Genomic DNA, 14,055 nt, shown 5'->3' on the forward strand with positions numbered 1-14,055 from the left:
GTATAAATTTATTTGTAAATTACTAATAAATAATATTTATAATAATTCTCCATATGTTATAATAATAACATATGTATAATAATACTTCACATTATGGAGAACGAATTTATTATCATAAACATTGAAAATAAATCCACTGTTTGGTGGAAAATTATGATAGCAGGAGGGGTAGCAGGTGCTATCTCCCATTCCTGCACAGCACCCCTCGAAAGAATCAAAATACATCTCCAAGTAAGTTTATTTATTTATCAATTAATTATTTATTTAATCATTATTAATTTATTTATCGCATTATATTTATTTATCACAATAATATCTATCGTGAATAAGACTTCAGTTTCTGTTGCGTTTTAAGAACTGGAGATTTTTTCAGGATATTTTTTTTCATAAAAAAATAGGAAATGATGATTCTCTTCTACTATGACTGAGAGTCATTAGTTTTTCAAATATAAGTACGCGAATTGATTTTAATTACCAAATTAATTTAAATAATTTATCGAATATAAATTGATTCTCCTTTAAATACCAATTTTAATTAGCCTTTTCTTAAATATACCTGTTAAAAATATGCCACGAGTAATTTTATTTTTAGAATGTTTATTAATAACATTTTATAGTTTAAAACGTTATCAAATTAAATTAATTTTTATTCCTTTTAAGTCCCAGAACTCACCAAAGTTCTTAGTAAAGGTGCCACCAAAAGATGAATCTTCCAAGAAGAAAAAAAAAAATTTCAAGAAAAATAAATTCCTTGTAAAAAACAACAAATTTTTTTCCGAGTATTCATACTAAGGCATTTATTCTACTTATTAATTTCTAAAATAATTAAATAAATAGATAACTGTAAAGTTCAGAAGTAGGTCTTAAAAAAAAATAGTCTGTAATAAACAAGTGAGAATAATATCCCTGGACGTGAAATCTAAGAAAGAAAAACCTGTGAAATAGTTTCATAAACATACTGTACTAATTATAACCGTAAAAACTGATCGATCTGGAACGGATTTATTCAAAGTAATATATACAGAGTGTTTCAAAAATGTTGGGCTGGCTATACTATTTCGAATTCTACTTGTACAATTAAACATAAAATATCCTTAGGAAAAATGCCCCTCGTCTGTCTTTTTGTTATTTTTATATAAAAATTTATATCAAGTTCGGATAGATGAATAACATATTTGGTAACTTTCATGATGATAAAGTTTTAAAATTAGCAAAACATCAGGACTTAAATACCTTATTACTGAATTTTATACATACTACGAACAGTAAATAAAAACAATTATTATTTAATCGTATTGAACAAATAGTGGAGAACATAGAAACACACAATGATACATCAATTTTCTGCCATAACTCGGCTATTTATTAACCGATTTTAAAACATAAAATGTCATTTTTTTCTAAATTAAAGTCTTAATATTTCAGAAAAACATAAATTTTGATAAAACTAATAATTATGGAGATCGGATTGAAACATAAACATGGTCGCCGTTTTGTAATTTGCTAAAGTATTTAAGTCCTGATTTTTGGTAATTTAAAAAATTTTTTACAAAGACGCTTACCAAATATTAATGTGATTCGTCTATCTGAACTTGAGATAAACATTTTTATATAAAAATAACAAAATTGGCGGACAGGAGGAGAACGAAGGAGAAATTGGCAATTTTCTAACGATATTTTTTGTTTAGTTTTACAAGTAGAATCCGAAAAAGTATAGTAAAATAAATTATTTCTGTATGAAACTTATGTTTGAAAATTGAGAAAAATTTTAAACTGATTTCAAATGTAAATAAAAACACAACACCTAATTTACACGGATAAGTAAAGTAGCCACAGCATATTTCAAATTAAAATCTCAAAAAAATAAATATTTGTTTCTGTGTAACATGATTTCGTAATTTAAATTACTTTATTTTAATAAATTAACTCTAATACTTTATTACAACTGGATTTATTAACTTGAACTGTGCAAATGAAAGGATGAGTAAGATGATTGTTTATAGAATTAGGAAATGGATGGTAAATACGTAACAGATTACGAACTACTGAAGAAGATAAATAGAATTACATTAATCAGGTTATAGATTATGATCAAAATCATTTTAGTTGTAGTTGCAGGTTCAGTCATGTTTTATTAATATTTTCATTTCTTCATAAATTACACATTTTAAATAGTAACTTATTTTGTTATCCTTATATTTTATGAATTTACTCTTTGTACTAGTGTTTAAAATATTTGTCTGGGTTTTAAAAAAATTATTGCCGACTGAGTTTTCTTTTTTTTTGTATGTGTGAGTGTGTATATTATTTTACAGTTACATGTGCATGATCTGTAATTTAGTACGATTAAGAAGTAGAAGTTTTCCTTGTTTTCAGGCGTTTGGAAATACGGAGAAAACTAACAGCATGTTAGGTGTCACAAGATATATGATACAAGAAGGCGGTATTAGAAGTCTTTGGCGTAGTAATGGGATAAATGTGCTAAAAATAGCTCACTGCATAAATCTACATAAATCTCACTGCAGAATCGGATTCTGCAGTGAGATTTATGGCATACGAACAAGCCAAATTCTTTTTGATCAGAAAGAAAGATGCTGAATCTTCCACCGAAATTAGTGTGGGCGAAAGATTCATAGCAGGATCGTTTGCGGGAACGGTTGGTCAAACCGTAACCTATCCGTTAGAGGTAAGTTAACTTATAAAATAACTGAATATAATTAAAAATAGAAATGATAATTATAATGATGCAGGAAATGGAATAATAAACGATTTTGGAAATGGACTAATACCACTTTTAGAGCTGGCGATGTGGCAGCCAGGGTCAATGTTATTGCAGGTGTAACGAAGACCTTTCCGTTGTCCACATGCCCCCTGCGATGGCAAGCATGTAGCAATGGTGCCCATGTATGTCGGTGCATGGGAGCTCTGAAAGCTTCGGTGAGTAGGAGCCTGGAGTCAGTGCAGAGATTGCGCATCCGCTCTCTGCCAGGACATATGCCGGTTCCACCGGAGTACCGGATCGGACTTCCAAGGTAAGTAGCCCTGGAGTGGGGGTGTACCCCGGCGGCTAGCCTTGCTACAGAAGGGATAAACAAAATGAACATACTTTAAAAACAATCTAACGTGTCAGAGGGTGCACGTAAACACCCTAGTTTAGAAACCTCCGATTCGCCACAAGCGAAGAGAAAAATGAGCAAGGAGTCAGATAAAATCAAGAGAGATGCTGACAAAATCAGTAAGGAATTGAGAAAGTCGTTGTTTGGAAGAAACATTGCTCCCAAACCAAGATTTTTAATTATTACAAAGGAGAATGGAAACTTTCAAAAAGTTAGCCCATTTTTAATCGCAAGAGAAATAACAAATTGTGCTGGTGGTCATGTTAAGGAAATTCGTAAAACTCTTAATGGATCGCATGTCGAAACCATCAACGACATGCAAAGCTAGAAAGTTCAGGCGTTGAAGAAGATCGGTGAATTTGCGGTTTCTGTCCAACCGCATAGCACACTTAACTCATCCAGAGGAGTTGTTGTTTGTCGCGATCTTCTTAATTGTACAGAAGAAGAAATTGTACAAGAAATGTCAAGTCAGGGAGTGACTCAGTGTCGCAGACTAACCATGCGAAGAAATGGTGAAGTTGTTCCCTCGGCCTCGCATGTTTTAACATTTAATAGGTCGAACCTTCCTGAAAAGGTACGAGTTGGCATCCATCGGCTTGATGTACGGGCATTCATTCCGCATCCGATGAGATATTTTAAGTGTCAACGATTCGGACACACAACAGCTAGATGTGAAGCCCAAGAAATATGTATATGTGGAGAGAAAACACATGAGGGTGACCCATGTAAAGACCCAATCTGCGTTAATTGTAAAGGGCATCACAACTGTCGTTCAAGGACTGCCCTACATATAAATTAGAAACAGCCATTCAGGAAGTTAAAACGCTTCAGAAGGTCAATTATCCTGAAGTGAAGAAAATTTTGTTGTCTGTCACCGGAAGTTGAGGCCGTTCACAGAATGGAAAAACGGTGCAAGAAAGGATGGCCGAAAGGAAAGCCTAGGAAGTAATTTTTTGGATTCGAAGTTTTAGGAAAATGTAATTTTTTGAACATTTTTTGATTCATGAGACTGTGAATCATTGAACTTTTCATTATTTTTTTTTTGAAGTGGGTTGGAGCTAATGACCAAAGTAGTCGATGCCCCTAAAAACCTCAAAAAAAAAAAAAAATATATAGGAAAAAAATACTTTTTCTTTCATTTAAAATTTTTGCTTATGAAGTCAAAAGTCCAGAAAACTAATGCTGTCTGAAATGTAGATGTGCTATTTACAGACGTTATTCACAAGATTAAAAATAGTTTAAGATTCTCTTTTATTAAACTAATTTTATTTTATGGAAATTTTAAAAAACGAATTTGTTTTATACTAGCAAACATTGTTTAATTTAAGTATAGCTGTTTATAATAAAATCACCAACATATTTACTTAGTACACTATTATACACATTACTGATATAACAAAAATGTAGGAATTCTATAGCTATTATTTCTTAATGTCATTTTTCTTAAGTACTCGTAATTCTCCCCAAAATAATTCTTTAATAGTTAAATTTCAAAATAAAAACTGTTAAGGCAATGGGTTATTCTGGTTTTGGAGTCTTACAGACGTTAATTGTGGACAGCCATTTTTATGTTTTTGAACCAGCAGTTTTGTTAAAAGGTGCCAGGATACCAAAATTAGACAAAATTTGCAATTCTAGCTAGAATTACAATCTGAGAAGAAAAGATTATCAATATTCTATTCCAAAAACATTTTTATACAATTACTAATACTCCTCAGTATCCAGATTAAGAAATTTGCTAAATATTGTTCAGTTTCAAAGGAAGCCAAAAACGGTTGACGATAAATGGCCGTATATGGTGTTGTAGTTATGTTTTTATTTCTTTGTTTGATAAAAGAACACAAAAACATAATTTTTTTTCTTATACTAAAGCAGTTGATTTTAAGTCTACTTCTTTTGGATCTATATACCCCTGTGTTTTGTCTAGTTTTTAAATTGACCGGAATTTTTACCGATTTAAATGTTTCTGTTATCCATAACATGCTGGTTTTATATGGAAAAAATAACTCATTAATAGAAAAGATGTGACAATTAAACGCTTTTTTTTTTTTGTCATCGATTGTGATCCAGATAATTGTGAGACAGTGTCATTAACTGAACTCGATCCTGCAGCATTTAAGAAAGCTCTGAATTTTAAGCTGTTGTTAACGGTTATCTTTGTTGAGGACTTATGACTGGTCTTATTTGAAATTATTAATAAAAGGACTCTCCTCCATACATTATATATTTAAAAATACTGTGAGCATTTTGACATATGTAAAAATATTACCGTTAATGCAGTTTCTTAGACAAAGATATTTCATCAGCGCGATATTTTTGAGCAGTTGTAAGCCATTTTTGTAGATGGCCAGAGATTTTTTTTAATGTAATAAACGATTCAAAATACTTAAAATGAGAAGAGGCTATACAGCGAGAAGGAATTGATAATTACATTAAAAATTTTTACAACATCCTTTTACTGATCCCTAACCGTTTAACAAATAACTTGTGATAACGGCTACCAACTTTATATAGAAATTGAGATTCATACTACAATTTGCTTAATGTACTGTTTACATTTACATTAAATGGAATTAAATTGCATTATGTACTATAATGTTTATGTAACATGTACAAATGTTGCAGAAAATTGATGTTATCCAAACTATGAATTAAACAAAATTATTAATTTACTGGCAGTAGAAGCCATTTAAAAATTAAAGATTTAATTTTTTTAAATAATTTTTCATCTTTTTTGTCTTATAATACAGACAAAAGATCTTTTTTTGGGTATGTAGTAGAGAATAATTTCTTAGACAGTTTAAAATCGGACCAATGCGATATATATAGTTATGTAATTTAAATTACCAACTGTAAAATAATTTGAAGAGCAACTCTATTTGTTGATGAAATTGTTTAAAATGATATTAATACTCATCTAAGTTCCTTCTTTATATAGGTGTTTATTTTTTTTTTTTAATTACCCAAACCTAATAAATATTTAATAAAAAGTTTTTCATTTATCCTTAATTAGTACATTATTACAAATAATTTTAAATATTTAATGTAATGTATCAGATACTAATTGAATTTGTTTTTAATTTTTAATTGTTGTTTTTAGCTGGTCAAAATTCGTTTAGCTTTGGGTAAAACCAATGAGTACAGAGGAATTATTCATGCTGCAAAATCGGTCTACTTGAATAGAGGTATAAAAGGATTTTTTCAAGGATACGTCCTAAGTGTGATTGGTATTATACCATACGCAGGAATAAATCTCACAGTTTATGAGGTAATTTTTTTCAGTTATATGGAAAGTTTATACATATTTAAAAAATTCATATAGGTTTATTTAAATTTACTTAAACGACTAGTAGTTCTCACTTACAACACTGACTGATGACAGTTTTTTTTCACTTAAGAGATATTAATTTTCAAAGATAGTATCATGTAACCGGTTTAGATTAGAGTAAGTTTTATTTCAATCGTTAACTGGGATGCAGATTTATCAACGGTTGCTTAGAGTACATCAAAACAGTTATTAATTTTACATATATTCTGATTAAAAAGGTTGTTGTAATCAATAGGTTCCACATTCCTTGTACAATGAATATATCGCCATGGAAGTAATCACACTGGGCAGTTGCCAAAGATTAGCTGATATTAGGGCACATCAGATGAATTTCCTTATATCATCTATTCATCACAACCTCTTGTGCCGCAATATATTTTAAGTTTTCCTTCATAGTATGTGTTATGCAAAATTCCACGGTATGAGTATGTTTAACCTAGTGCAGAATACGAGGGTTATTTTTTTTCAAGGTCCGGTCGGTCACGAAACAGTGAAAAACAGTGAAAATAAAAAGTTTTTTATTTGCAACAAGTACTTACATAGTTAGGCTATTTCTCTACATAGTCGCCAATCCGATTTAGACATTTGTCGTAGCGTGGTACCAACTTTTCAATACCCTCGTCATAGAAGAGAGCCGCGTGTGTTTTCAGCCATGTTTTCTACGCCGGTCTGCAACTCGTAGTTTGTGCCAAAATGTTGTCCTCCTAGCCGGCGTTTCATGTGAGCAAAGAGGTGAAAATCGGATGGAGCCAAGACCGGGCTGTATGGTAGGTGATGAAACGTTCCCGACGAAAACGCTGCTGGAGCTTCTTTGTTAAAGCTGCAGTGAGCGGCCGAGCATTGACATGGAGAAAGACAATGCCTGATGACAACATTCCTCTCCGCTTATTCTTATTCACCAACCATACAGCCCGGACTTGGCTCCATCCAATTTTCACCTCCTTGCTCACATGAAACGCTGACTGGAGGACAACATATTGGCACAGGCGTCGAGCGGCAGACCAGCGTAGAAACATGGCTGAAAACACAGGCGGCTCCCTTCTATGACGAGGGTATTGGAAAGTCGGTACCACGCTATGACAAATGTATAAATCGGAGTCGCGACTATTTAGAGAAATAGCCTAACTATGTAAGTACTTGTTAAAATAAATTTTTTTTTATTTCCACTGTGGTTTTAATTTCGTGACCGATCGGACCTTGAAAAAAAAATAACCCTCGTATATTATCACCTATGGCCAAGATTGAGAATATGTTTGACTGTATGAATTTTAGTTTTGTATTTTTAATCACGGATTGAAATTTGAAAGGAAAACTTTTAATTTTTCTTGATTTACAACTAATTTATGCTCTCTCTAAAATACAGTTGATTTTCCAGGTAATTTTCTATACACACAACAAATTAATACAAGGCTTAATGGCATTTTTGTAATGTTCCAGTATGACCTTCAAATAATTACTGCGACTTCAGTATATTCTCTTCCTTGTGTACATTACAAGACAATGGATCACACATTTTCCTTAAGTCTGCTAGATACCCGATCTTTTCAGCCCTTTACACCGTTCAATTTTAAAAAATTTAATTTCAAGAAATACGGTAATCACGCCTGATTTAATTTCTAAAAGGCAAGAAGAGATTGCTCTTATTGCGTGCGTGTATCATAACCTCTTGTTTATGAAAGCGATTACAACCAGATGATACATCTGAAATATCTCAAGTATAAGCATTCTTGAAAATTAATCGGAATGAAGTAAATAAAACATGCCATCGGCTGAATCTATATTTAATAAACTGTTTATCATAAATCGCTTTTGTTAACATCGGTCAATTTAGTACGGTTGGCATTTATTTGTCGGTGATTGCTGATAACTGACTTCATCAGTCGATACACCTTAGATCAGTCCATTCGTATAGATCAATCTTAGGTTAGTCGACTACATTATTTCTGACTACATTATTTGAGTTTATTATTTATTAAGTTATTAATTATTTTTATTTCTTTTGTTTATAGACCTTAAAAGGTTATTCAACTGAAAATTTTTCCGATCGATACTCAACTTTGCAACTTCTTGCATGTGGAGCAATTGCTACCACTTGTGGTGTAGTTTGCTGCTACCCATTAGCGTTGCTACGAACTCAGATTCAAGCGACAAAAGGTAAATAAAACAGGTATATAAGTAAAAAAAATAAAGTAATAATTTGAAGAAATAACTTGCCGACAAGCTGTGTAGGCAATGATCCATAAACCCACCCGAATTTAATACCTTTGTGAAATAAATGAGTTATAAGTGTTTTAGTGTTTTATATCTATTTGTAATTGTTATTTCCACAAATTTTTGCCGGACATATTATGCCGAAACTTTATTATACATCTAATTTATTATTAAAAATAATCGCAAAATGAATTAGTTTTAAGACTAACTGAACAAAATATCAGTTATAAAAGTTTAAACTAACAACAAAAGTATTGTGGATTCACAGATCATTTACAACTAAGATAGGAATGGTACTTTGTTAAATTTTTAATTCTCCAGGCATATAATTTACAGAAGATAAGACCTCTACAGAACGGTATCGTTTAAGCCTTTCAACCAGAACGATCTGGGTGGAAATCCTATGTAAATATCGTGTCCGGGCACTGATAACGATGTTTTGTTGTGCACCCAGGAAAACAAAAATGAAAAAGTTTGACATTTTTCGTACACCAAATTCCCATTTATCTCGTGTTTTCTTGCACAACCTTTGAGCTTTTCTGGTAAAATTTCATTTCTATTCTGTTGAAGATCATCGATAATTTTAAAACCGTTTTTAGTAATTTTATTTTATATACTAATCACTTAAATCCGGGATAAAAATACCTTCAATTCTTGAGTATCAAATTTATGCAGAATATAATTTTGTTTTCAGTTAGATTAACCAAATCATAAAAAAATTCTTACAGCAGTTAAATCTCAGAAACTGAAACGGTTATTAAAATTTCCTTTTTAATTTATTTGACTATTTAGTTTTGGTTATGTATTAACCATAATAATATGATCAATTTTTATCGGCTATATGTATCAAATTGTAAAAAAAATACAACATATTTTGTTAAAAATTGTTTCTGAAGTGAGGGCAGAAAGTAAATAACTAAATTACATATAAAGTGAGTACTTGAATTAAGTAGTTCATGAAATGCTTTTTTATACTTTTAGTAATTTTGTACAAACCCACCGGGTTGGTCTAGCGGTTAACGCGTCTTCCCAAAGTCGAGAGTCGAGAGTTACAGCGTTCAAGTCCTAGTAAATTCAGATATTTTTACACGGATTTGAATACTAAATCGTGGATACCGGTGTTCTCTGGCGGTTGGGTTTCAATTAACCACACATCTCAGGAACGGTCGAACTGAGAATGTACAAGACTACACTTCATTTACACTCATACATATCATCCTCATTCATCCTCTGAAATTATCTAAACGGTAGTTACCGGAAGCTAAACAGGAAAAAAAAGAAAAGAAAAGAAAGAAAGAAAGTAATTTTGTACAAAAATTAGTAATTTCTTAAGTTTTTTTATTGTTAATATAATTTTTTTTTTGTTTTTGTTTGTGTCAGGCAGCAGAAAGCCAGAAATGATGAACATAGTCAAGGATATCGTTTTAACACAAGGCATATCCGGGTTTTATCGTGGATTAACTCCAAACATAATTAAAGTAATTCCGGCCGTCAGTGTAGGATATGCAATATATGAGGCCAGTCTTAAAACATTAGATGTAAAAACACTATGACTTTGTAAAAACGCGATTGACGACATAAGGGCACGATCAACATAAGACAACTTCCACAACTTCCAGTAGATCCGGAACGATTGTTTGGACAACTTACTTGTTCATAATGATGGCTCCGTAACTAACCGTTAACGGTTAAACCATTATGCACAATTAAAAGATTCTAACTACATACGTACGCTATACGATACGGCTTATTTTCTAAAGTTGTTTGATTAAATTTATTATAGTGTCCCAAAATTTCACTAGACCAAATTTCACTAGATTCAATTTCACTAGATTCAAATTTTTTAAGACACTACATTAGGAAGATAAAAAACTCGTATGTCAATAACGCATAATAGAAATAGAAATTAAATAATTTCATTGTTAAATTATATTTAATAAATATTCACATTTAAACTTTGTTTATTTTCCTGTAATATGCCATAATCCAAGTACTATTGAATATTATATTATTTATTCACAGACTACACATTTCCAATACATTGATTTACACTTAGCATATTAATGTTACAATTCAAAAGTTATTATTTTCATTTTGATATTATAAAAATAATCATATGATTTTTGCCGGGTAGCATATTCCGATGCGATTCCGGTACCGTTCACACAGCTCCTGACTATTCCCTCGGCTTCTCAACACTATGTAAGCCACCTCCACTAGATTCTGGAGTCTCTCGACCGTCATTCATAGATTCATTAGTTTGTGTTACAGTTCTAATATTGTTCAGTCAAAATTTACATTTATACAGTCGACATATACATACAGTAAATTACACTTATCCTTAAACAATGTAACGTACAAATTAAATTAAATCTGAAACATGTTAATACGTGATCATTATAACTTACGAAAATATATTCTTTAAACGTAACCGAACAATATATTACATTTACAACGTATAATATTTACTACGAAATAAGAACCGGCAAGATTAATACGCAAAATAAATACACCTAACCAAGGTGTAGCACCAAAGACATTCTTGTAAAACCTTTTTGTTATTATACAATACTTTCATCGATAAACAAAAACTCGTCATTAGTAATCATCATTAGTTTATTTATTTATTTATTCTTTTTGACAACATACTTTTATTAAGAATAATCTGGTAAATACATTTAAAAATCAATTTAACAAAATTTTAGTAATAATCATTATTTTGTTATCCACAGAAACAATTTCAGAAACCCTAAAAAATTTTAAACCAATTTTTTTAAGCTTAAAACACATAAAACATAAACTTTTACTTTGATACTTTTTATAAATGTATTATATATTATAAAACAAACTGTAAATTTTAATATCGTTAATATAAATAAAACAATATTATAATTACATTTTGTCGAAAAATGTTTATTTGGATGAAAATAATGTAATCGATGCGTCTTATAGTCGATTACATTTTATAAAGAAACGACTCTTTTTGGAAATTAATTTGAATATTCTAATAAACAATTGTATCATATAAATGAAACTGTGTAGCGCTAAAATATATTTGTAGATTATTTGTTTGGGCATCATCATTAATAGCGCTTAAGCATAAATAAAATAACTAAAATATAAATTTTTGCGATGTGTTAAAACAGTCACAAACCAAAATCATTATTGCACAATTTTCATTCAAAAAAGTAGGATTACATCATTCATTATAAAATCAAAATGTGAAAGTTAAAATGCGGTAGCTAAGAAAAATACTTTTAAATATATTAATAATATATATTATAATAAAGCATCGAAAATGAATTTAATTTGTAATACAGTATTTTTAAAAAGGATCTAAAACTCGAGAAAAAATTCAAGTTAAAATTTTAACTTATCTATAAAATTTATACTTTTTTATAAAATTATTATACATTATGAAAGAAATTAAAAAAAATAAAAATACATAAAACACAAAACATTATCAGCCACTTTGCTGCCCATAGATTTACGTAATTTTAAAAAACAACCGACTCACATTTTCCGCCTTTTTCTTCCGTTCTGACAAATGTATGAATGTCTTGAAGGAGTAGGTAAGACATCACATTGTTCTCCGGTAAGAAGGCGAAGACTTATTGATCAACCATGCACTGACAACAGCAGTTCCACATAAGTTCAAACATTGCTTTTAGATACCGCTTATTTGATTAATTTAAAATTGAATAATACGCTGACATTGAGGAACTAATCCTATTACGAAAAGAACAGACAAAACCTTGTTCATTCAACCTCATTAACATCAGTCCACTTTTTTACGTGTTACTTAGGACTACATTTCCCGGCTAGTTTTTCTGCATCGTATCGGTTTGTTTCGTCAACTATTAATTGAAAAATATCACTATCTACGAGCACAGGGATTATCAACTTCAATGGATTCCATGTTATATGGTCTGCCTAAAGGAAAATCGAGAAAGTCAGCATCTGATACAACTTTCTGCTGCCAATTATTTTGTGATTCAGTACTTACTGACGGCAAATATTCCGGCTGCTGCTGGTAACTTGTTGACGGCTGCGAATTAGTACCTATCTCTGAAGTTACTAATGGCAACACATCCGTCTTTGGTTGTGTTGAATGATGCGAAATACTCGCATCATTCAACTCGCGAAATGCCAAATAATGTTTTGGAATCACAACCATCAACATCATTTTGACGAGTTTCATCTCTTTCCTCGCAGTCACTTGTATCACTAGTATCACTACTGTCACTGCTAAATTCAGTTTCAGGTTCATAATTCTGGTCATAATCGCTATCATCACCGCTAAACGGTTCACTTTCACTTTGAGTCGGGTTGCATCAAAGCTAATGCAAGTAACTTCTTTCCTCGTGAAGACATAATCTTATTTTATCTAAAGAACAAAACAACACTGACTAACTAGATCGATGGTTGTACACAAACTGAGAAGCAGCATTGCAACACCAAAATTATTGATCGATTGAACGATCTGACAATATTAATATGTCTGTATTCTATGACCCTATATGACGCAAGAAGTAGAGGCCGTGAAAATATAGTCTTCTAACGAGCATGAATGATCATGTCTGCGTGTTTTCGTTATTGACTCTGAGAGCAAGAGCCCCTATAAACATATAACTTCATAACATAAAATCGGGTGTTAGCGCTACGCACAAGAATATGTTATGCAAAGAAACGGCTATTGACCCCAGGGTCAAGAACACAATAATATATAAAAGTCACATATTAAGAGAAAATTTAGTTTTAAGAATACAGCACTATTTGATTCTGCGGTGTAGTTGTCTTATTTTGCAGTTCTTCAGGTTCTCCAGGCGCAACTTATGCCGGTGGATACCACTAATATTCTAGTAGATTTTGAATATGTTGTTAATTTACTGGTCGACTTAAAAAAAGAAGACGAATCGACCTGGTTGTTATCGGCAGGGTTGCAACTATAAGATCGCAAAAGCAAGAGGACTGAAAAAATTAACGTAATTTTTTTTTTACTTTTATCGTGTTATAAAATTATAGTATTTTCAGATCGCATGACAGTAATAACATTCAGTGAACAGATGGTTAACAAATGTTCTTTGCTTCTTCAAATTTCCCATCTAATCTTATCGCTGTCTTACTGAAATGTGTATAATCTTTAAAAGAAATTCTCTAGTTTGATTTACCAAGGGCAACAAAAATAATGATTCATATCTAAGTTTCTTGGAGACAATATATTATTCAAAACTGTAAACAAAATCGTATAAAAAAATTTAATTATAAATATAAATTTTAAATACAGGAGTTAGCATTTATTTAAAAGGAATTATTCCTTTTTCAAAAACAATTATAAAAACTAAATTACAACTGTATTTACAAAGATTTTTTAAAAATATAATTAAAGGTGAAAGAATT

At 30.9% G+C, this 14,055-nt stretch overlaps 1 protein-coding gene across 1 annotated transcript; it reads left to right on the plus strand.

Moving 5' to 3' along the window:
- Positions 1–2,548: 2,548 nt before the first annotated feature.
- On the plus strand, positions 2,549–10,208 carry LOC142329517 (calcium-binding mitochondrial carrier protein SCaMC-2-A-like). Its single transcript, XM_075374190.1, has 4 exons — positions 2,549–2,686; positions 6,217–6,384; positions 8,454–8,598; positions 10,036–10,208. The coding sequence occupies exons 1-4, from the start codon at positions 2,549–2,551 to the stop codon at positions 10,206–10,208; spliced, it is 624 nt and encodes a 207-aa protein (XP_075230305.1).
- Positions 10,209–14,055: the final 3,847 nt, after the last annotated feature.

This window comes from Lycorma delicatula, chromosome 8 (genome assembly GCF_047948215.1).
Source record: "Lycorma delicatula isolate Av1 chromosome 8, ASM4794821v1, whole genome shotgun sequence".
Lineage (NCBI taxonomy): Eukaryota > Metazoa > Arthropoda > Insecta > Hemiptera > Fulgoridae > Lycorma > Lycorma delicatula.

Bases quoted from the DNA above. Each gene is read 5' to 3' on its own strand.
- LOC142329517 (XM_075374190.1), top strand. From the start codon at position 2,549: ATGGCATACGAACAAGCCAAATTCTTTTTGATCAGAAAGAAAGATGCT. The intron at 6,385-8,453 runs GTAATTTTTTTC...TTTTGTTTATAG, and splicing joins TAAATCTCACAGTTTATGAG to ACCTTAAAAGGTTATTCAAC. The intron at 8,599-10,035 runs GTAAATAAAACA...TGTTTGTGTCAG, and splicing joins TCAGATTCAAGCGACAAAAG to GCAGCAGAAAGCCAGAAATG.